The following is a 24,222-nucleotide window of genomic DNA, read 5'->3' as shown; positions in this document are numbered from 1 at the left end:
AGCTGCAGGGTTTTTTCTGAGTGCCTGTGTGGCAAATGGACAAACTGATCCATCCGCTTGCCTGAAGATGATACACAGCTAGTCCCAACTATTTACTTCCAGCAGTCAGTCTAGGGAGAAAGCAGAATTGTTGCTACCTTTGGATGCTGACTGACCCATTTTCTGCTTTGCTGTGGCTATTGATCCAGTTCTTGAGGTCAGTTGCAAAGGACCACGTAATCTGTCCTCTAGTAACTCTATCTGTATCCACATACCTGAAGAGAAACATTGACTGGTGGCAGAACATCCTGACTGACACGTATCTGAGTGCAGCTAAGAGGGAGACGCCAGCTGTTAATACAAGCCTCTGGAAGGAATGACTGATCAAGAGATGGGCCAGACATCCAGATTAAGCTCTTCGTTTGACCCTGAGCAAATTATTCAACTCCTATCTATAAAACAGGGCTAATGGCATTGTTCTGCTCTGTCGTGCTCTTGAAGGCCGATGCCTAAATAAGTGCTTGCAAAGCCTCAGTAGATGTGCAGCAGAGTAATTTCGACACGCTCTGTAGCTGTGCACAGGGAAAAGAGCTCGCCTTCAGGCACAGCGGTGCCAAGAACCAGCAGTGCAGGTTCACTCTCCCATCAACTCCCAGATGCTTCTGAGAAGATTTCTAGCCTGGAGGAGCCCAAGGTGGGAGCACAAAGATGCCCCTTTTCTTCAGCAGTCCCACTAGAGACAGGATCTAATGATGAAGCCTGGACAGTGACTACATCCTGTGCCATCCACTCCACAGACTTCAACGAACTGTCACTTCAGTTTAACTGGTGGCCTACATTCAAACCATAGGAAACGTGGTTCCTTTCCTGGAAGACAGACCTTCTCACTGTTCTCTGCTGCAGCACTCCTATTTCATGACAGCACTAAAAAGCATGCACACACACACACACACCAGTAACAAAGAAGGTGACCTAACCCTTTGCATGCTAAGTGGCTTTGGTATTGCCTCATGTCCCCTGCTAGCCTACATTTTCCCATCCTGTTTAAGTCTTTCAAGCTATAGCTGCACTGAACATGCCTGGTTAGAGAAGCCAGCACCTCCCTCCTCTTTTCTAAGCCTAACCCATGCCTCAAGTGTGTTTTGTTTTTTTCTGGCCTTGTATTCTTCCCTAGCCTGACCAGCCACAGCTCAGAGCCTCTATAGCCAAAGACATCTGCTGGATTTCTATTCCCCATTAGTTTTCAGCACAACCTGGAATGTGAAATGGCTGCATGATGAGTTGTCCGCAATTGTTCAGTGTGTTTGCCATTTCAGTTCTTAGCTTGTCCACCCAAATCACATAGGGTCAGAAATCAGATATTTATTTTTTTTCCTTACTAGAGAAGAAAGTTCGTTTTCGTGCCTCTTGAAACCTGCACAAAACACTCGGGAAGACTAACTATTACCACAATATTAAGAGAACAAAAATAGCTCAAATTTGAACTTCCCAGAATATCACAAAAGGCTGTATTTGATAGGGGCTTACAGAGTGGACATGTCTTTTCCAGCATTATGAAAGGGTAAGACACTCCTGTTGGAATAACTCTGTAAATGCTACTGGCATTTTATTGCTACTATCTGTTGGTACATCAAAGCGGTGAATAGGTAACGTCAAAAATAATCCTGAATACCTACCTTCAGCTCCAGGGATCTTGCTTGTCTTACACCAGTTTTGAAGGAAGGCTCAGATTCTTTCTTAAATAGATGCAGCTCTGCCAAGTCAGGGAGAATTGTAATTGCTTATATTTAGCTTTGTAAAGATTGAGGAAGGCATGGCATAAGTTAAAAGGTTGGATCAGTTTTCCACGCTTGCTTTTACTGTTTACGCTGTTCCTAGTCTGCTTAAATGCAGGTTAGCTGTGGAGTTACTCACATTTTATACCGGGGTGAGCAAGGTCCCCCTGAAGTCATAGAAACCAGTGATATAGGGGGAAATAGGACTGAAGCTTTTCCTGCTCTGCCCCCTTCTGATTCTTCAGGCCCTGCAAGGCAGTTCAGGGGTGCCAGGCTTCACAGCATTTATTTCTGTGCAGACCTAATCCTGAGTTGGCCTTGGGAGCCATCACTTAGCTCAGGCTGCATTTGATAGGACTCGAACACTTCCCAGTTTTGGAAAACTTCCATTCCAACTACTTGGCCCCATACCTGTCTCAGGTTTCTATATCAAGGAGTTTAGCTAGTTCCACTTCAAAGTCTCTGTTTATTTATATCTTTCTAATACTAAGCCACAAATAGAGCCGAGCATTGACACCTCCCAAATTGTGTTCTTGAGCACCTGTCAAACATTTGTTGCACGAAGGAGAAGACAACAGTTCATATTCACTTAACTCCTTGAGTGCTCAGGGTAAACGTCTTGAATTGAGAGTGGGAAAAGATGGGTGATAGCAAACCTGCAGCAAAGGGAAGAAGAAATTATAGTGACTTATGTGATCATTTTTGATGCCCTGATCTGATGTGGGCAGATCTTTCTTACGTAACCAACTTAAACCCAGCGTTTACTCTCTTACTCTTGTTCTGTTTCCCATTTGTAGGACGGCAACAGCGCACATCACTCTGCCTTACTGGGGGCAGGGGAAGCAAGGATAAATTCGATGAGGGATGCAACAGCGTGTTAGGGAGCATATAAATAATATGGTAGAAGTTCTGACAACGGTACCACATCTGTCCAGGCTGCTTTCTTATAAAACAACTGAGTTCAAGAAAACTAGATAGTCCCCCTGTCCTCTAAGAGCACAAATGACACAATCTAGCTTGACCTTAGATTCCCCAGTGCTGAAAACTGGAATGACAGCAGCGTGCTCTTTTCTTCCGCCTAGATTACCAAGACCTGCTGGGACAGAACAGGAGACTGCAAGTCAGAGGAGGAATGACAAAGCAGTAAGTATAATTATTTGTTTCCCTCTTGAAGATGCTCAGAAGAAAACCTAATTTAGCGATGGCTGGAGGAGCCCCTGACTTATGCATGGGATTTTTAGGACTGAAACTAGGGCTGAATGCTTTAAAAAAAAAAAAATAACAGGAGGGGACCCAAACAAGATGGAGTGTGCAACTTAACAGCACCTCACCCAGAGCTGCAGTGCTGAACGTGGCATCACATTGAAACCAGATGTTTTTAAATGGATCCTGGTACAGCATGAGGTTCACTTTCACTCAAAGCCTCTCCTATGCTGTGGCAAAACTGCAGCCATGCTGGGGTGAGGGGAGCCTGCTTTCTCCCTGCCATGAGGGAAACTCCAGGGCCTTCAGCCTCACTGAAAAACAAGGGGCTCTCAGCAGAGTACTTTAGCGTGGCTGGGACTTCTCCGTATAGGCTTACTGCCCTCCCGTGGCTCCCGGGGAGCATCGCTGATGCAGAAACGGGAAGACCAGGGACTGAAGGAAACAATGAAGAAAAATAACAGTGATTCCATTTAAAGCAAAACACAATTTGAGTTACAAGGAAGAGGAAGGCAAACACACTGTGTGATTAACTGGAAGTACCTAGGAAGGCAAGAACAAAGCAGAGATATTTACTGGTTTGGGAGTAGCAGGGAGACCTCCAAATACTTTGTTTTATAAGGACAGTGGACCTTAAGCTATTTTTCATTAAAGTCCCGTGCCATTTACTCAAAGAGCGATGGTCCATCTAATGTCATCCAATTGCCCCATGGAGGAGACTTCACTAGCAACTGCTGCAAAGAAGGTGTGGGAAAACAGACCACTACTCCTTTTCCTGACTATGGTAGACGTGCGCTATGATCTTGCTGTATCTACTAACCCTCATTTGGCCCAGCTTCAGCAATTTTTATAAAGCTCTTGCTGAGACACCTCATATTGCAAACATGTCCTTTTCTCTCTGTGAGCCAGAAGGAGACTATGTTTCTAGCACGGATGGATTCCTTTTTGAGCAACTTCCCTTAAGAGCCAGAAGTCGGGTTTTATGAATGAGATCTTGAGTATCCAATGAGAGCTGCTCTGGAAGCACTGCATGGTTCTGCAAGGAGTGTCCCATTTCTTGTACTTTATGAATGTGCTGCTTCTTGTGCACTCTCTGCAGGCAGAATACATCTGCAGTCTGATGCACAGTTGACACTTCAAACAAAACAACCCCAAAACAATCAAAACCAAAAGCAGTAACGAAGTGGCAAGAGAAAACACAGCAATAAGGACAAGCAGCAACTACATGGTGAGACGCCACCAAACTGGTTGAATTGCACATGCTTCTATCAAAGGCACTAAATGTTGCAAGGAGGCTGCATATCTCCCACCAGTGAAAAGTTTGCATTTGCATTATATTAGGCAGGCTTAGCACTACATTTTTGTTCATGGACTTAGCTTCAGTCTTACACGTTAGAGATTGGTGTGCGCCCAAGCCACATTTGAGGCAATGCCATGAGACAGTCATTTTGGACTGGAGAGGAGTGGGAATGACCAGGATCACACAGGAAAATGCCAATACATGGCATCTCCTTTAGGACTTCAGGGTGTTGAGTGACACCCATCTTGATGCAGGTGTCACTGCAGCCTACCTGACAGCTGTGCTTTTTTCAGGGATGCGCATCAGCGGGAGTATTAGGATTTCTTCAGGGTGAAAGAGACTGCATTTCAGCAGAACGTGCAGCAAGTTGAAATCAGTGAATCAACACAGCAATCAGACAAATGCTTTGCTCATTCACGTTGCCAGGTCACCGAGTCAGTATCTCATGTAGTAGCCAACTAGGGAGTATAATGAATCCTGCCCTCTCCCTTTTCACATCATGGTGCACCATGGCCCAAGTTAACACCATGAACAAAACCCGATTTTATGCACGGGTAAGAATGTCCAATGAGATGAGAAATCACTCAATATCATTTTAAAACTTGTGTGTATGTGTGTATATACACATATAAACACATACAGCAAATATATATATTTGTAGCAAATACATATGAACTTCTACACAATTAAAACCACTCCAGTACATACATGATATACACCTATCACTCATCAGGACAATACATTTTGTTGCACTGACAGAATCTGTTGCTCAGTTACCTTTTATATTATGATTTTTCTAAGTTATGTGGAATTGCTCAGTGGAAGGCCAATCTTTGGCAAGCACAAATCTGCAGAAAACCACCAGCTGCAGCAGTGATCCTTCAGTATTTGATGGTACCTGCCAGTTTCTTTCAATTATCAACTCTGCTTTCATAGAAATAAATTGTTTCTAACAATATGCTACAACCCTGTTAAGTCAAGCAGGATTTTTCTTCCAGTACATATAAATATTTCACATCCTTTCTGCACCATGCAATGTGAAAAGTAGAATCATGTTTGCAAGTGATTGTATTCTGATTTGGCCCCATAACTGTTTTAATTAAAAAAAAAATAAATCCCATATAAACCCTAAAAAATGTCAGCAGACAGAGCTCTAGTGACTTATGTTTCCAGAGGAAATACCTTTTAGTAATAATTGTCTGCAACTGTTAAGTCCAAACATTGCAAATGTAAGAAATTACGACAGATAACTAAACAAAGAGCAAGAATGAATTACTTGTCCAAACTGAAACACACACAACTCATAAAAAGCCTTATGTGCTTTTTAAAAATTTGTTTGAATCACCTGTGTGACGTCCTTGTTAAATACCAAAGTAGATTAGCATGAACAGGTCTATTGGAAAAAGCAGTACCTTAAAAATGCATAGTTCAAAGCCTTATCTAGAGAGTGTTTTCAGAGATGAAATTCTGCGCCTCTCAATGACATTGCATTATTCACAAAACCTTGTATAATGTTATTGTAAAACACTGACATTGATCAGCTGTCAAAGAAAACAGCTTGTTTGTGTAACAGACACTCAAGTAAAAAGAAAAAAAAAATAATCACAGAACTTGGCTATTTCTAAAAAACTGTCTCTCAGAGTAGAAATAGAATTATTTTAAAAGGTGGATAAAACAGTAAGGTTCAGTCAGACCTGTATTTTTTACTGGCAACAAGCACTGTGGGGTTTTTGGGGTTTTTTAAATGAACTCACTTGAGGGTGTGTAAATATTCCTAGCATTAACGATGCCACATGTAGAGTAATGTAACAGCAGATTAAACTTTGCACTCCCCTATTTTGATACAAACTATGACAGGGTATTTCCAAAAGAGTCCCTTTGACAGTAAATAGCTATTTTAAAATTTGTAATAAAAAAATAATCTTTAAACAGTACCAAAACCCAGGTAAACCGAGTCTCAATCATTCTAAGAGGACTTCTTCATAAAGGGAAGATAAATCCTCCTTTAGAGCAGTTACAACAATGCACAGAAATGAGACCAGAAATACACACAAGAAGTTACAGGTCTGATTTACTGGAGCCGTGCAGAAATTTCCACCATTTGGTAATTTGAGGATTGTAGTATGGACCCAGAAAAAGATTTCCAGAAAGATAAAGTGCTGGGAGGAGACAGGAAAAAGTATCTGTTTTCCCATGCGGAGTATCTGATGCACTGGACCAGGCAGCCCTGCCTTCATCAGCTGTTCGCGACAGTGGTGGATGTGCTCAGAACCAGAAGCCTGATGTTTAAACATCCTACCACTGACATCCTGTCTAGATCCATCATGGCTCACCATGTCTAAGGTCAGAATAAATAGGCATTTGGGGCAATTTCAACAGAATTTGTGTGCACAGAGGCCAGCTTATGAAGTTCAGCCTCATTTCTCTAACACTCATGACCAGGTGTAATGCACTGCTCTGTTCTGTGCATGCTGACTGCTATGCTCTTCTAATTACAAGTAGAACTTACTCACACTGCATGTTTGCACAACACTTCAAAAGCGTGAAGTATTGGAAATTCTCGAGTACTGTTAAACTTGACTGCAATCCAGGGTTAAAACACCTTAGCTTCTGGAAGCACAGATCACAGACAGCCTTTACCTCTCCAGTATCCCATGCTACATACAGGTTTCTGTGCTCACAACACCCAATGTGCACATCAGATAACATAAAAGTAATGCTCTGACATCAGCAATGAGCCAGGCTTTTCACTGGAGTCCAAAAGTCCTGTGAAAAATCTCCGTTCAGTATGCAACTATTAGATTTTTAGTACACATCATGTCACAGAGTTAGTGTTTTCCTTACAAATATATGGCACTAAGTGTAAAACTTTATGACTTATTCCAAACAGTGTACCATACTTCACAGCAAAGCTTTAAAAAGAATCCTCTAACTCCCGCTTCTTCTAAATATACAGCTGGTGGGAGGCCAGGGTGTCCATGAATGGTCGCACAAGGTTGTCCGTCGAGAAGTAAAAGACCAAGCCAAAGGTGATGGAGATGGGAAGAGCAGGCAAAGCTTTCTTAAAAACAGCCAGTAATAAAAGAGTTAAGCATAAACCCTGCCAGAGAGAAGAGAATAAAAAACACAAGATGTAGCAAGAAGCCCAGAAACATATCTGTCATCAACAACCCAATATACAAATAATATATATATATATACATATATATAAGCTGTACAGCAATTGAAGCCTGCCTGAGCTACCAGTGGCTCAGTGTACCTAAAAGTGAGGTACATTTGCCCACAGCTTCATCTTTCACACAACGTGGCCAGGTATTTTCTTCAGCAATCTTGAGCACAGCTCTACTGAGACAGCGAGGTAAACAACTAATGCTGACATACAGCTGACCTCGAGAGGTTAATTCATTTACAAATTATTTTACATTTTGTTCCGTGCCATTATGTATGAAGTACTGATCCAGCAGATAAAAGCACTTAAATCCTGGTGAACTGCACAGGTAAGGAGTTTCACCGGAGGACTCAGTGGCATGTACTTCTGACACATTCCCAGTTTTCAAAGTCTCTTGCAGTAAAAAAAACAAAACCAAACCAAAACATAACATCCACTATTGTTCTTTCAATTGGATTGCTTACTAGGATAGGTGAATTCTGGTTTTATCTGGATAGCAGGCCAAGATCTGTTTTTTGGAGCATGTGCAAAAGCTTTTGTATATTTTGGGTAGGCAGTATGGCTAAGTGCATTTAGGTATGGATTCCTTCTCTCATCTGAGCCCTTTTTAATTCTTCCATGATGACAAAACTTCAGAGACACTAGGCTTCAAAAAATACCTACTAGCTAAAGATCAGCAGACAGGATTTTGTCAATTAAAAAAATAAATAAATCTGCATTTCTAGACTGCAAGTTGGATTAAAATCCAACTGAGCCCATAGCTCTGTTCTTGCACTCTCAGGGACCGTATCTGGCCTACGCCTGCTCCTTTGTTCACATCTGTATTTAAAGATGTGCTCACTGCTGGGACATTTTCGGGAACCAGAAAGCCACATAGCAGCAAGATTATGAAACTGCAAAAGGAGACACAACAAATTTTAACAGCACCATAAAAGAAACAGAATGGGGCATTTGGCCTCACAGACAGACAAGCAAGAACATTTCCCCCAGCAAATGTTGGACCCCAGGATATGGAGCTAGGTGATCTTACAGGTTTCTCTGACCTGTGAGACAGGAAAGTTACACTCAACACTTGTTATTTAACTTAGCTTGTTTCTAGTTCTCATGCTTTTTTATCCACAACCTTCACAAGTGGAAGTCACTGTCTTTCACTATCCTTGGGATCCAAGTGATGAAATGGAGGCCTAAGAAGGGGCTCACACAATAACTCGTTTTCTTTTACTTTCTTTCAGTTGCCCTTCTGGTTGGTTTCCATGAGGACGCTGAAGTAAACAGCAAGTTCCTAGTAATAATTTTCTACCTAGCTGAAAGCTCAATAGTGTGTGGTCATTCGACCTTGCAGGACCAAGTGCTTTAGCAGTTACAGTATGATTGTGATCTGCTTGTACTGATAATTTCCATGGATTTCTAAGTCTCCTTCCTTCCTGTTTTTTCCAGCTCGAACACCAGAACAAGACAGATCTTCATCCTCTTACCTAGTAGCTCTCCTTAGCACAAGGGAGTTAACCTTTTCAACTACACTTGCTAACCAATGTGGAGTTCACAATATTGACTCTCGTGGTTGACAGAAGTCCCTAGTCTTTTAACACACTAAAAGTTCACCTCTAACTGTCGTCGCTGGGACTGTTTTACCCCCACCATCGCCACACTTGCCTCTGCTCTGATGAGTCTGTATCATTCAGCTTCAGTGGCTTTTAAAGCCTGTCTTTATAGACGGAGTTTCTTTATAGAGAGGTAGTTTCTCCTGAATACCCAGCATGTTACCTGCAGTGGTTTAGCAGTGCTCAGCTGCTGGTGCTTCTGGCAAGACTTCTGTACTAAACTGGGTGTAACAAAGTTTTTAAAAGCTTGCTCACTTACTATGAGAATGGCTACAAAGCAGGCCAGTGTAGTATTCCAGTCTCCACTAGCTGTGGCAGCTGCTTTCCCAACAAGCACACTGTAAAATATGAAGTCTCCAAGACCCAGCTTCACACCGCCTGAGAGAAGTGGAAAAAGAAAACAAGCGTTAGTTCTGCTCCTCTTGAACAAATTCTTGTCCCCTGGGGAGCAGGTGAAGCTTCCTGGTCCTGGCTCCCAACCTGGCTCCTTAACATCCCACACAATACTGAGGAGGGTGACACTTCCAGCCCCCTCTCCCACAATTGTTTTTGCTCAGCCTCATTCTCTGAAGTGCTTCCCAGGGCTGCTTTACAGCTGTACCAGCTGAAGAAGCATGAGGACAGCAAGAGACGGGAGGCAAGGGGAAGAAGGAACAGGCTACGTGGACAATTCAGACAGGAGACGTCACTGGAACCACAATCCCGAAACAGATTCTGCAGCAGCAACAAGTAATACACAGTCAGACTCAAGATCTCTTATTGCTCAACAAGTCACAACTCTTCAAATTAACTGCGATTAGACTAAACTGGGTAACAAGAGCGTTAACCACAATGAATAAAAACGTCAGACTGACTACCCTGAAGAAAAAGTATAAAGCTTCCCTTACGTTCTTCCTCCTCGAGCTCCTCTAAAGAAGTGGTGGGGCGGGTTGGAACAGGACTCCTCGTCTCTGGCATCTGAGAGCCTGCGTGTGAAGGGCTCCTGTGGTTCTCTCTCCCATCCTCAGCTTGGTTGCACAAAAACAGGCCAACAGCAGCAGACAAAAAAAAAAAAGAAACACAAGTAGTAGCTACATTTATAACTTGTTCCAATGCATGAAATCCATACTCCTGTGAAGCTTCTCTGGAATGGGTAAGCCATTTTCTTCTTGGAGGTTTGATCATCAGGGCCAGTTCAAGCAGAGACATTTAGTGGCTTTGAGGAAAACATGTGTGCTATTATTTGAAACAGTCGGAAGGGTACATGTTCACAGCTTCTTTGGCAGCTACCCAGGAGTTCAATGGCTTTAACAAGTGAGTACGTACACATAACTAAGTATTACTCTGCACTGACAAGAATGACAAGTAAAACCAAGTAAAGTTAATATGCATTCCCACATTGTTATATCTTTGGGGTGGAGGTGCTCAGGTATTCCCTAACTAGTCATATGAAAAAAAACGGATGACTAAGAGGACTGCTGTTTATGAGAAAAGTTCTGCCCTGAATCACATTGACGTTGGAGCTGAGTGTTCTACCTGTAGAAAGCAGACACATTTCATTGTTCACAGATTTAATTTTTTTTTCTCCTCCCTGTTAAATACCTCCAACAGAGCCCTTGGTAGTGCTTTTGGAAGCAGCCTGTCTGTGCTATATTACTCTACCCGACAGCTGTTTTTCAAAAGCACTCATACAGACCTTCCAGTCCACATCAGCCTGACAGGACGCTGCTGCTGCAGATGCAAGCAGACTGTGATCTGGGACACACAGAGCTTCCACAGAGGCATTCTGTACACCTCAGCATGTAGTTTGCACCCACTCTGCACCCATTTTCAAAGCAGGATCGTGCCTTTGTGGTTTGTTTAGTATGTCAGCTGCTTTATCCTGAAATAAGCAGCATGTTCACTCACCAAACCTTAGCACACATTTATTGTTTTAACATTAAAAAGTACTGTCATCTCTGAAGTGCAACAGAACCAGATGGGATATCCTCCCAATGCCACAAGTCAGATTTTATTCAGTCACCTTAAAACTGCAATTTAACTTGCATTTCAATTAGATAAAAGCAAAGGCACACAAATTACCACAGGACCAGCCAGAATGTAAACTTGGAACACATCAGCTGCTGTTTAGTAACTGCCCAAACATAAGCCTTTACCCAAGAGGAAAGGTAAAGATGTTAATCTTCTTTGGCAGGGTAAACCATATTGCACTTACAGCTAGGTAAAAGCACGTCCACTCCACGGAAGCGGCCCGAATGCAACACAACGCAGCACACAAGTTCAGCAGCTCCTCAGCATTTTATTTATAAGCCTACGTTATAAATTTTTATTATTATGTATTTTACTACCCCCAGCTAGTAAAAATATAAACCTGTACTAGCCCGCTTTCAGCTTTGACTTCAGTACATCTGAAGATGTGTCTTGAACAACACTTCTGTTTGGTTTGTTTTTTAAATAAAAGCAGCCTGAATACTGGAGCTTCCTACATCGTCTGGTCATCTTTACTGCCAGTCCCAACAGCAGGTTTCAGACCATCACCAAGTTCTACAACTAATGTAACAACACTGGAAACAAAAAATGCATCCATCAGGGTTCAGGGGCTTCCATTTACTTGCAGTCTCAAATATATACATCAGTTCCATGGGACAGTGCCCTGTATAGAAGAGTGACATGCAAGCAAACCTGCATCCCATGTCTGCTGAATTGGTCCTCTTGCTGCTGTGTCTGGCTTCGCCATGCCAACTGTCCATATCATAGCAGCTAGAAGAGAGAGAGAAATTAATCAGCCGCATAAGACATCTCTGAGCCATAGTGGTCGATAAGTATTTAGCTGTCCCTAAAAATACAAACCCTTGCCCCTGTAAATGCTTTTAAACCACTCACTCTTCATTGGTTTCCCTAGGCACTTAGAAGGCAAGGTGGGAGAAAATTAAGGCAGTGCTTCCATTTGGTTTTTAAGAACGTCCCAGAGCACAAACAGCTAAGTGCCAGCATAGTCTTCTCCTGGTTTCTGGCTCTTCTCCTCAAAGAAAAGAATTTCCCAGGAAACGATGCTAGTACAAAAGGTAACCAGAGGTTAACTTACACAGCTTACTCCTCATATTTCTGCTAAAGGTAAAGCACACAAGCAAGGGATATACAGGAGCTGTCAGAGTGTTAGTTTTCTCTCTTATTTGTTTTGGTTCTTTCCTGTCAAAATACTGGCTATTTCTGTTTTGGTTCCAAGAATAACTGAAGGATGTTTGGGGGTTTATTCTTGAGATGGATCCCTAAATTAAGAAGGAGTACAAACCATTCTGAGATCAGTGGAAAGAAACTCAAATCAGCTGTTTAAGTGTGCATCAGTGTTCCTGTTTTTATAGAAGCTAAACTAAAGAAAATAAGCCAAGGCAAACACAGTGCCTGCTTTTCCACTACAAGCACAGCCAAGGTGATGTTTTTGCACCTAAAGGGAATCACAGAATGTGGTCTTGCAATGGAGACACTGATATTCCGCACAAGAGTTTTTTGTTCAGTATTTATTATTTGTTGAATTGCATTCTCCCTTAGAGAAACTCATTTGTTACCTAAAACACGTGAGAGACTTCATCTACATTGTCTCTGGTCAGTATAACAGAATCTCCAGTAAAAGGGAGATCAGTTGAAGCCAACAGAAGCTCTGCTTGGAAATATATAACTTTTATATATGTTTATATATATATAAAACATTAAATGCTTGAAATAAAAAGGTCTATCAGGTTGTAGGCATCCTCAACTTAGCACCCAACATTTGGAAATACCCATTCATCTTACAAGCAATATAATGCAAAAGTCACTGAGGTCCATGAAGCACTTGAGTCCAGGTCCCATGAGGGTTGTGTTGCCTGCCTTCCAACCATCTTAACCTTAAGCACATATACACCTTCTTTGAGAATAAGGGCATCAGACACCATCTTAGTTAAACAGCCCAAGAAAGTCAGGGAAGAGATGACTGATTTTGTTTGCAGAGCAATACTTGAATAGAGCCCTTTACAAAGCGAGCAGCCACACAACGACCAAGAAAGCAAATATATTCTAAGCACTACCATCTGTATAGTGCCCAGAGCAAGATGGGGCTACAGGAAGAATGGACCCTCATCACACATTTAAAGCGTGTCTACAAAGTGTATGCACAAGGAATATGTGTATTGAGTGAGCATCATCTAATCACAGAACTTTACAAACACTACTGTCCATTTAATACAGGTTTTTGTATACAGAACAAAGGGGCATGTTCTGCACTGTATTCACGAAATGATAAATTACTTTTGAACACTTCAGCCTCACAAGGCAAACGTGGGCTTTCTTTGGCTATTGGAGTTGGCACCATTGTAACTGATAAACAAGGCCTTCTACAAATGGTCTGTTCCAGAACATAAATAGGCACCAATCTTAGAGCAAGGAAGTAACGAAAATAGTACTCTTTGGTTTGACACAGAAATAGGTTGTGAGTTTAATCTGGCTAAAAACATTAACATTCTAATCTTACTCACAGGAATATATTAATGCAGGAAAAATGGGCTCATTTCTCTCCTGTGCAGTTTCTACCAGCATTCTCAGTGGCCCCTTGGGACAGAGAACAGCCATCAGATCTGCAAAGAGAAAAAGGCCACATAATCTCATCTCAAACTATCATGCACATTTTACATTCTTATCTTTAAAAAGCTATTCTCCCCCAAAATTACATCTATCAGTATTAACTGGATGATTTCCTGAATGGCAGTTTCTGCCACTTCGCGTAACTGTAGCTGTTGTATTCCCTGATGGTGTTGTTCACTTCAAATACCATCCTCAAGCCTTAATGTAAGAGCAAGAGTTTTCATTGAGCTAATCCTGTAAAAAAACCCTGGAGAACACCGCCTTATTTCTTTTAAAGTAGACGACAGCATTCCATTGAGGTTTTAAATTTAATTAGAGAAGGACTGGGGATCCTTTGTTCACATTCCACAATCCATCACTACGTACGCTGACTCTGTGTTTCACATGAATGAAGGTCTTTGGTCCAGTTCCTCTGCGCCTAGCCTCTCTACTTGAGCAGAGCTCCTCACCAACCTGACTGTAACCTCCCAGCTACCTCTTGTTCCGCAGGTTCTCTTGAAACTTGTAACTTCTTGATAACCATAGATGAAACCTGCAAGACTATCAGGTTGCTACTGATAAAAATCCAACCACCCCTACCATGCAGCTGGAGGTAGCTCAGTACTTCCCCGACCTGATCTACCATGTCTTTCAACTGGAAAGAGTACAGCACCTACACAAACAGTTAACAAGACACAAGCCAGGGAGTCAACTTAATTGCCCGTCTGCCTCTTTCTAAAGCTGTTAGCACTGTACATTTGTTTTTTGAATAACATACAGTCCTGAGATGGCCTCAGAGTAACATCTCCATGAGCCATGCCTTGAGAGTCACAACCCAGACTTACCATAGATGGAGATTGCACCTAGAATCACCCATGCTGACCACTCAGGTAGATATTTAATGAAAACCAGTGCCATTAGAGCACTGATCATAATGAGATATGCTTGCTGGAGCTGCAAGGGACCTTTCCAGTGAATGCAAATCATTCCAACCGCTCCAAAATTCCAGATGATTAAGAACAGAGTGGGGTAATCCATGGCCACATTGTAGGTCTTCAGTACTTCACTGGAATACAACAAGAAAATTTAGCTAAGCAATAAAAGCCACTGACACACAAAGCATCCTACTAGCTGTAGCTAAACAGACAAGGCTCCTACTAGGGAGCAGGATAGCAGCAGCTCTCATCATGAAAGGGGAACCTGCCTTGCAGCCAGCTGCTGCTCTTCGCTCTCTGTTCCTTCTGCAGGAGACTGACATGCTGCGTGTGAGGACAGTCACCACGCTGCCTTAGTCCCCAGGTCAACAGTGATTCCAAGGGTTTAAGCAGGCAGGGTTTCAAGTCTTAACCACACATAGGCCTGCAGCTACACGACCACCTGCAGCAAAGAGTCATCCTACTAGATGCACAGTGTGCACAGTTAAAAATGAAAAGTTTTAACGTGTGTCACCCACAAGTTAAAAAAAAAAACAACAAAACAAAACAAGCTGGGAGCTAAGGGAATGAGCCTGAAACAACATGGTCTGAGAAAAAGACAAGGCAAACCAGAGAACCGACTCAGCACATGAAGTTCCTTTCCACTTGCTTCTCAACGTGTAACTCGGGGCCCCTGTACCACAAGGTTCAGCCTGTTCATTTCATGCTCACAGCATCACTTCCCAGTGATTTTTGTAGAGTAGGCACTGTAAAATCAGGCATTGCCCACTGAAGACCTCATTTTCCATTTTTTAAAGAAGAAAGTTAGCCAATTCTAACAATTCTTAAACACCCATTTGGAGAAGGGAGACATTCCTTTCCTTTTTCAAGTTGGGGGTTTTCTGCAAAGAGGTGAAGGAGCCCTGAACTGCCAGGTTACCTGCACCGTTCCCACTTACCCGAGATATATGTAGGTAAAGAGGAAGAGCAGCATCAGAGAGGACAGAATCAACCAGCCATGGATGAACTATCAAAGGCAAGAAGAGACAGTGATTGAAAGGGCTTTTACCCGCACGCAGGTTGCGGTGCTGCATGCACTATGTCCAAGTCTCCTTCTGCACTCCTCCTTCAAAGACCCCGCCTTCCCCACTGCTAGCGGGGGCAACCAGTTGCGCCCAGTTCTCCAAACTTTCATTTTACATTCTACCCTGTAGTGTTTATTTTTGTTGTCGAGTTGTGGGGGTTTTTCAGTCTCTTTCCTATCCATTTCCATGTGTATCCATACTGGCTCCTGGCTTAGGTGGGTAAGCACGTTCTCTCTGTTTGGTGTAGAGAAGGAGGGGTTTGCCCAAGGCTGTACGATAAATCCACCTCAGGGCCAAGTTTAAAAAGCAGCAATAGCCAGTACTGGAATGCTGGGCTGGTACCACATACAGCAACTCCCTGGACACCACAAAACCTGAGTTTGCCTTTCCCTTTAAGCCTTGTCCCCTTCCACCAGAGCCTCCACAGGCAGGAATAATACCAGTACCCACAAAGCTTGTCAGAAACTTCTTAAGAGAAGGCATTCACAGTAAAGGGTAGAACTTAGTCTGTAAGTACAAATGGCAAAACCTTTTGATCAGATGGAGAAGACACAGACGTGACTAACACAAAGTAGCAGGCCTTGTTGTCGCTACCATTAGTGACAAAATAAGAGCAAAGCTTATTCAGGTGCACAGCTCTACCACCACTGGCAAAGGCTTCCGTAGAATATGATTCTTGCTGTGACTAAGACGTGGACTAGCCAGTGTAGCGCCTGTATTTCTCACTGCCACACAAGCCCCACCTGAACTCAAGTTCACAGCACATAGGTGAAAAAGGCTCTGGCATGAATGCTTTACCTTGTAGCAGCGATATTTATAGAGCAGAACTAGGAACACTGTCATTACAACGATGACGCTGATCATTATGATGGTGTTCAACACCGAGTTCAAGAGACGCTGGCCCACAGATGGGGTATCCTCACTAAAAGGAGTGTAGATCCTGCAGTATAAAGCAAAAGCCACATAAACTATACGTGTTCTCTTCTAACTGCCCCAAGATAAAACCAGACCTCTCTGTGTGTGGGAAAGAAAGCGAGGTAGGACTGCCAAGGACAGCAAACATGAAATATAGCCTCCGAAGGGGCTGGGCTCCAGTTAATTATCCACTAAAGATTAGTGGTCTCTATCAAAAGCACATTCCTACAGAGAAGTTGTGGCCGACAGAGCTGTAAACAAAAAGACCTAGAGTATAAATGACTTAATTTTAGTAACTTCTCTCCAGGCCACATTTTTATTTTGTGCTCTGGATCCTCTCTGTAATTACAAGGATATATCCCAGGTGCTGTCCTGAAAAGAGGGGGACCCTTTCTTTCCACACTTTGCAGGAGAGGTTTGGACTTTTAGCCCTTCCCACCACCCTGCATTCCCCCCATTTTGTTTCCTTTGGTTCAGTTCAAGGGACCAGAGTCCCCATTTCTCTACCAGAGATGTGAAGCGCAGTTAGAGCCCCAGGGGTGCTCTCGGGCACAGTCAGCAAGAGCTGGATGGAATTACGTATCCACACCATGAGTCTTTAGGAACCAGAAATGTCATCAGGAAATGAGACACTCATCCAAATGAACATGCTATTCCCTGATTGCCGCCAGCTAGTGAGTGAACAGCCTAGGAGTTCAGCCTGGGCCTTTTCATGCTGCGTTATGAAGCAACTTCATTATTACGCTGCTCACAGGCTTTGCTTAGGGCACCCTAATGACAGTGCTAACGAATCAGCATAACGCAGATATGGAAAAACTTACACAGGTGAATGTAGCATACTTTAGTAAGATCTCTGTACGTCTACACAGCTACCTTTAGCTGTGTAAAGACTCCCAACCTGCCAAGGAAGCACTCTGTGTACGGAACATGTGTGTAAAGCTAGGGATCTCATGTACCCAGAGGCTGTTTTGAAGACCCCACTTACAGCTGCCCGTTTTTCTCCGTATAGAAGCGCACTGACTTTATGGTGGCGACGACAACAATCATACAAAGGGTGACAGGCACAAAGAGCATGATTACATGCTTTGCTCCATATTTCAGAGTCAGTTCCTCCTCTTCATTTTCCAAGGTGCTTTCTCTCACTGGAACTCCCGAGTCAGACATTTCCCCATCAGCAGTATCGTTAGGGCTACGGCTGCTACCTGTTCGCCTCTTCTGAAAAGAAAAAATCAGCAAATGTGTAAGATGCTTCTTTTATTTGTGTTCAAAGATTCATTCCATCATATTTCACAAGGCTGCTGTAGGCCACCAGAGCATACCAGCTTGTTACTAATAGAAAGGTACCAACTGAACAATACAATTAGAAATTCCATTGCAAACAGGCTGAAAGGGAGTTTCTAAACCAAAACCATGAATATTTAAGGGCCTTTTCAAGTGCAATTATATAGATGGACACATGCACATGAAGAGCAACATGTCCAGAACCGAGATAGAAGAAACGTCACCTGAAGTAGCATAAGCTTGGCCAGTCGCTCCCCTCACAGCAACGCTGTGCTTGCTTTACCCTGCTGCTTCCCTGGCTGCAGGACTAGGTTCTATTCTAGTATTTGCTGCATTGGACCAGAGCAGGCAAAGGTTTCTGGCAAAACAAGAAGGCTGAAAAGGATATCCTGTGAGAGTCATATGTGCATCAGGTCCTGATTAAAAGCCTGCATCTTTACCAAAAGGAAGGAAAAGGGAGGAGTATATATGGAGATAAAAGGGGGGGAGAGTCACAGTGGAGGAAATGGGAACAGGCACTGCTGCTGCAGGCTGAGAGTGACACCAGAGAAACATCACCGGCCAAAGCCAACCCTAGAAGCCAGTCTGCTGGGACTGAGGGGTAGCAGGACTACATCTGTCATCACACCCCATTTCTTCACTGCCCGGGAAGGACATGCACCTACCCTACGTGCCTGCACTTCCCCTGCTTCTGAGGCTTGCAGGCCGTCTTGGTAGGAGGGTACTGGAGGGCTCTCTGCAGACATTAAAGATGTTCTCTCATTGCAGGGCTCCTCCTCGCTGTCCGAGTTGTTCATGAACGTGATCATCGTTGTTTTCCTAGGGAGCACTCAGGAGGGGCACAGCCAAGCACTACTCAAGGCTGAGGGGACAAACAGAGCAGAAGGAAAGAGAAACAGTGAACACCACAGTGCAGACAACTGGAAGTCTAAAGAGGGGGCACAATTTCAGCAGGGAGGTTACAGCACGCTCTTTAACTCCATCTCCTTCTAACAGCCGATTTAGCCTGCTGTCACTCCAGGCATGACAATCTGTTCAGTTAAAGTCACTGTGACTTTTGCAGTCACGGAGAACAGCAAAATGCAGCACTGAAGCAATTTAATACTTTTTCTTTGCCACAGCTTTCACAATTGCTGCCTCTATTTTCCCTCTCCCATCAGTACACCTTGACATTCACAAAGGTTTCTCAGTGCTTAGCTTAATGTTTGTTTTGCACGGGTCAAACAAACCTTCACCTCAAACACTGGCTGCCTGCTAGAAAGCCAAGAGAGCTCAGCTCTTACACAAGACTCCTCCAAGCACCAGCAGGTAGCAGAAGTTTCTTACTAACCCAGAGCATTGGCTTTACGTAAGCCACTAACCAAGCTGTCCCCCTGTTAGGACTGTTTATTAACCATATGAATATTATAAGCAGTTCTTTTTGCCCATGGACAAGGAGAGGTTTGTGTAGAAAGGGAAAGACCTGTCTCTTTTGGTGAGCCACCTGGGTTTTTTTCCTTATGTTGCCTTGTCATTAAAAGCAAAACTACTTGGATGGGTAAAAACTTGGGAGTATTAAAAGTGAGGGCTAGAAATGTTTGGCCTCTTTCCACCTACTGCTATGCAGAAAAGCAAGCAAAGCAGTGGCACAGTGCAGAAAAGAAAGGAACAGCTTTTCTTTCTAGACACCAGAGAAAGGAAGTATACTGCCAAACAGCCTTAAGGCCAGGATTTCAGGAAGCTCTAAAGGCAGGTGATAGGGAAAATCCTTTTAGCTTTTATTAAGACAGCTTAACAAATCAACTGGAGTAAATAAGGATGATTCAAGCCATCTTCTGATTCTCAGCCACCTCTCCATGAGCAAAACCAGACCTCTAATGCATTGTAAAGCTGTAATATCTACAAGAACTCCTCTCCTCTGCAGTATTTTAGTGAAGCCCCTGCATCTCAAGAAATATGTCTAACTCTGAAGGGGAAGCTGAAGAAGCCATGTGACTTGGATGCAGTCACTTAAATCTGAATCATGCTTTCACAGTTCAACCAGTACACTATGCATGCTGTCTAGCAGCCAGCTTCAGAGGTTAGAGTGGGTACTTTGAAGACCTGTGAGATATTCTTGCTTCTCACTAAAGCAATTGAAATTCACTTTGGAGGAAGGAAAGAGGGAGGAGTGGAAGATTCCCCTTTCTTTCACAACCTCCTCAACACATCTGGTACCTTCAAGAAATTTTAGAATGTCAACTCAGTCTGCCCAAGTAAAAGATTTTTCAGACATCTGCTCCTCCCCCGCCTTCTGTTCAAGCTTTTCCATATCATTTTGTTCCTCTTTTAGTGATAAAAGTGGTACAGTTATGGAAAACAAACGCAGGGGTAGCCCTCAGGCCAGGCCTGCCAGCTTCATAGTAATGCTGTGTTCTTACCAAGCAAGCCGCCTAACACTTGCTTGTTTCTTACAGAGCCCAGAATCTCCACTCTGGGTGCTTAACACACTCTTCAGACTGAGCATGCAAGGGCTCACAATTTACAGTTGAAAGCCTAGATTCTGGTTCAGTTATAGGATTCAGGTTTTTGAAGAAGTTGGGTACGTACAGTCATTCAATCATGACATACTTCTGGATCTGTGAACAGGCTAAGTTGCGCATGCCACAGGATCTGTGATCTGTGGAATTTAAATAACTCTTAAAACCTTCTGCCCATGTCAGAGAACAAAGGAGAAATAAAGATTTACTCTCTGATAGTTTGGGATCAATATTTAGGTTTTAACAACCCAATGAAAATATTAAAGAACTTTTTCTCTCAGTATTTCAGAAACTACCACACAATTTTTGCTATATGATCAGAGCAATTCTGCAGAGGATTTAGAAGGGATAACCAATTAGCCTACTTTCACGACCCTAACTATGCCTGTTGGAGAAGTTAGCCCCATAGCAGAACCACAGTGCTAATTACTAACGTTCACAATTCCATGGAAAAAGAATCGTATGTTATAATACAGCAATTTGTAAGCTGGGCATTTTCTACTATTCTCCCTCAAACAAAGACATGGACAAATGCAAAGACGCAACAATACTTCTGGTCAGCATGCAGACTTAGACCTGAACACAGCTTTACTGTCCCTTGTTTACAAGGCTTTGGTTTCAGCAAGGGCTGACACAAAGAGACCCCAGCCTACCTCGGATTTTACAGGAGCTCCTCTGTCAACCAGCCCTCAACAAATCCTCAGGTGCTGTACTCACAGCTGCCTTAAACTGACCTAAATATATGGTCCTGCCAAAGGGGTTGTCCCACCACCTTCAGTTTCTCTGGTGCCAACACCAGGTGCTCATCAGCTGTTCTGCTCTTTTGAAAAGACAACAGGCACTTGTTTTCCTTGGCTTTCACAGAGCCAGGTTCCAGCAGGACCAGCTCCCAAGCTGGCTGCACGAGTAGCCCTGGTGCCAGTGCCTACATGAGGTAAAGGGGAGTGCTGGGCAGGCCACCCCCCTTCTAGTTGGGTCAAGCCTTACAGTGGCAACCCCTCCGCTCACTCCCAGACAAGCGGCCCACCCTGACCTCAGGTATGCAATGCCTATGGCAGTGTGGCGCTTAGTCAAGCAGGGGTCTTTGACATATGGTTTACAGAAGCAGGAACACTGGCCCTCGCCTCTGCCCTGTCACAGGCCCAGCAGTGGGTTTTGTCTAATGCCACTATTTATGCATCAGACTGCACTTTGAACTGGCATCAAGGCTGTGCTGGCTGCTGGAGAGAGCTTTGGGTTAAGCAGCGTGTCCGTCAGGGGAGGAAGAACCAGCCTGGTCACTCTCACACCCATGCACCCTGCACCAGGGCACCCTTTGGGCTGAGCAGAAGAAGAGAAGAGAAAGCTTCTGCCCTGGAGGCTTGCTTGCCAAACAGAAAGGGAGACACAGAGCACCAGGCAACCAAGAAAGGGGTGTTATAAAGCAATACTTTTCTGATATCATTTTACTGGTTAAAGTGATTTCCACCTCCCAAAGACCCTGGATGCCCCATAATGGAAAGCACGGGAACCTCCTCTCCTACTCGTGCACCAAATACATCGGTGCATACTGACTGTGTTTTCCTAGGCTGAGCTGAAAAGGGGGAAGGTCAACTCCGGAAAGTAAAGCATGGAGAGCTGGGACAAGCATGCTTCCTTCCTGGCTATAGCAACAGGAAGAGCTTTTAGGGTGAGGGAAACATTTGTAAGCTCTATCTATAGAGCATGGTCTACCAAGTACAGTAAATGAAGAAGTTGAAGAACACATGCCAGATCATCAAACTGACCCAGTAGGTTGCAGGGTATCGGGCAAGGTTTTCCTCTTTTCCCTTGTGGATAGATTCAAACCATCAGGTTCCATTCAAAAAAATCCCAAGATGTTTAAGAGCCAATAGACCAAACTCTCAAAAGCGTATGGCAAAAATGGAAGGGGGCTGAAACTAGGTCAGTAGTTAAGTGTTTCTTATAATGGAGCAGCTGAGGTGGGAATACAATGACTCCTGTTTATAGCAGTCTTGTGAAGCCTGCAGGAGTCACCGTTTCTCTCCCTCCAGATGTCCTTTGCGCAAGGGACCTCTTTCCTCAACTGCAATAAATCAGCTTTATGGATTTTGACAAAACTGGGCCAGTACACACTAACATTAGGGTCTAGCCTCAGTTTGCCTTTTAATTTCATGCTGCACCATCACCATGCTGCAAATAAACCTAAATCCTTTACTTTGCATTTCATCCATCACAACTAATACCAGTACAACATCCAGCACAGAACTGCTGCTATAGGCTGGCAGAACACTTAATAATCAGCTTGAGAGTTAAAATTCCTGCTTATACATATTGTTCTCTTTGATGACAATTAAATAGAATTAGGGGAGTTTTGCTGTATTTAGATCACGAGAAAGCTTTGGCTGACATTGACAGCCTGATGTTCTCCTAAGTTTCAGCTGTAGCAATCACGGCTGTTGGTAAATATGAAGAGGAGGAAAAAATTTTAAGGAATCCTAAGTAGTGGGGCCAAAATTATGAGGAAAGATTTCCAGCTTCTTGCCAATAAACAAAAGCCAGAATGCACATACTGCTAAAATGACAGGGGACCTGGAACACACCATCTCAGTGGTCCAAAGAGACCTTGCAAATACCATTCGTTTTCAGCCTCAGAACTCAAACATAAAAAACATGAGACACTATAGGAAGCTGTAGAGATTTGTACCCTTCTTTCTCCATTTTAGGGCACACTAACATAGCTGACCTAGCACTGCTTTCCTTTGTCCCACAAGAAAGGCACAACACATAGCCCCAGTTATTTTGCTAGCAGAGCTGAAACCAGGCTCTCCCCAAGAGGGTCAGAGGGATGATCTTGCCAGCATTAAGCCCAAATACACTAGCAGTCACGTCCTCATCACAGCACAAAGGTGCCACAGCTCCGCAGACCTATTTACACCAGTCAAAACCTCAAAGCCTGGCTCACACTTCACACGCAGGAGCAGCTACTCGCGTTGGTCTTAACGCTGCCAGGGGCACCCGAGCCAGCAGGTGCTGGAGGTGACAGCGGGGACACCCAAGGACACCTGCGATGGGGCTGGGTTCTCGTGTCATCATACCCAACGCCTTCACTGGGAGCAGGGAGCCGCCCCCCCCCCCGCTCCCCCCGGGGCCTGCCGCGAGCTGCGGGTGGGCACCGGGGTGGGCACCGGGGCTGAGGCAGCTCCCCTCTCCGTCCAAGGGCACGGCGGAGAGAAAGAGAGACAACAAACGCTTAAACAAACAGATAAACACCGCCCTGCCAGGCAGAGATTTTGCAGGAGGCCAGGGGGAGCCCCGGAACCCAGGCGGGGGTTTCCCCAGCTGCACTCCCTAACGGTCAGCAATCCGGCTGCCTCCGAAGGTGGCCCGGCCGCGCTTCCCAAGGAAATCCTGGACCCCGAGAAGTACAGATACATATATCAATAGCTTACGCATATATATGCACAAACAGACATATAAACATATATATCTGTATATATACATAATATGGACATATATAATAATACACACGCCTCCACACCCCACCCCAGAGCGCCTTCGGCAGCAGGCGCCAGCCGGCCCTCCTGCCCACAGCCCCCGTGCCGGGCCCCGGCGGCCAGCGCAGCGGAGCGGCCTCGCACGGCTCCAGCAGCGCGGCGACCCCGAGCCTCCCCCGCGAAGGCAGCGCCGCTCCGGAGGGAAGGAGGGCGGGCGGCAGGGAGGACAGCTGGGCCCCGCGGCGGTCGCGGCGGCGGTCGCGGTCGCGGTCGCGGTCGCGGTCCCGGCCCCGGCCCCGGCCCGCCGCCGCCGCTGTTTACCTGCTCCCGGCAGAGCACGAGCTCCTCTCCGCTCCCATTGGCTCCGGCGCACTCTGGCCCTAACGGCGGCCGGGGGGACGAACGCGCCCACCGGTTCGCCGCAGCGGCTGTCTCTCGGCGGTTGTTCCCG

At 44.4% G+C, this 24,222-nt stretch overlaps 1 protein-coding gene and 1 long non-coding RNA gene across 5 annotated transcripts in view; one reads left to right on the top strand and one right to left on the bottom strand.

Annotated features, from left to right (window-relative positions):
• The window catches only part of LOC114014392 (uncharacterized), an 18,661-nt gene extending 7,178 nt beyond the window's left edge, over positions 1-11,483 (top strand). For all 4 annotated transcript variants that reach the window (XR_008734898.1, XR_008734899.1, XR_003557849.2 and 1 more), the window contains 2 exons: positions 2,837-2,897; positions 8,864-11,483. This is a non-coding gene — a long non-coding RNA (uncharacterized LOC114014392). The remainder of the gene's footprint in view (positions 1-2,836; positions 2,898-8,863) is intronic.
• Positions 4,848-24,222, bottom strand: PSEN2 (presenilin 2). Its single transcript, XM_055725537.1, has 11 exons — positions 24,093-24,222; positions 18,463-18,659; positions 17,502-17,731; positions 16,400-16,541; positions 15,476-15,543; positions 14,448-14,668; positions 13,518-13,616; positions 11,689-11,766; positions 9,915-10,034; positions 9,287-9,405; positions 4,848-7,357 (listed from the first exon to the last, which is right to left on the bottom strand). The coding sequence occupies exons 2-11, from the start codon at positions 18,604-18,606 to the stop codon at positions 7,202-7,204; spliced, it is 1,377 nt and encodes a 458-aa protein (XP_055581512.1). The 5' UTR covers positions 18,607-18,659; positions 24,093-24,222; the 3' UTR covers positions 4,848-7,201.

Source organism: Falco cherrug, chromosome 13 (genome assembly GCF_023634085.1).
Source record: "Falco cherrug isolate bFalChe1 chromosome 13, bFalChe1.pri, whole genome shotgun sequence".
Taxonomy (NCBI): Eukaryota; Metazoa; Chordata; class Aves; order Falconiformes; family Falconidae; genus Falco; species Falco cherrug.
Note: the sequence above shows the minus strand (reverse complement) of the source record. Positions and strands in the feature narration are given on the sequence as shown.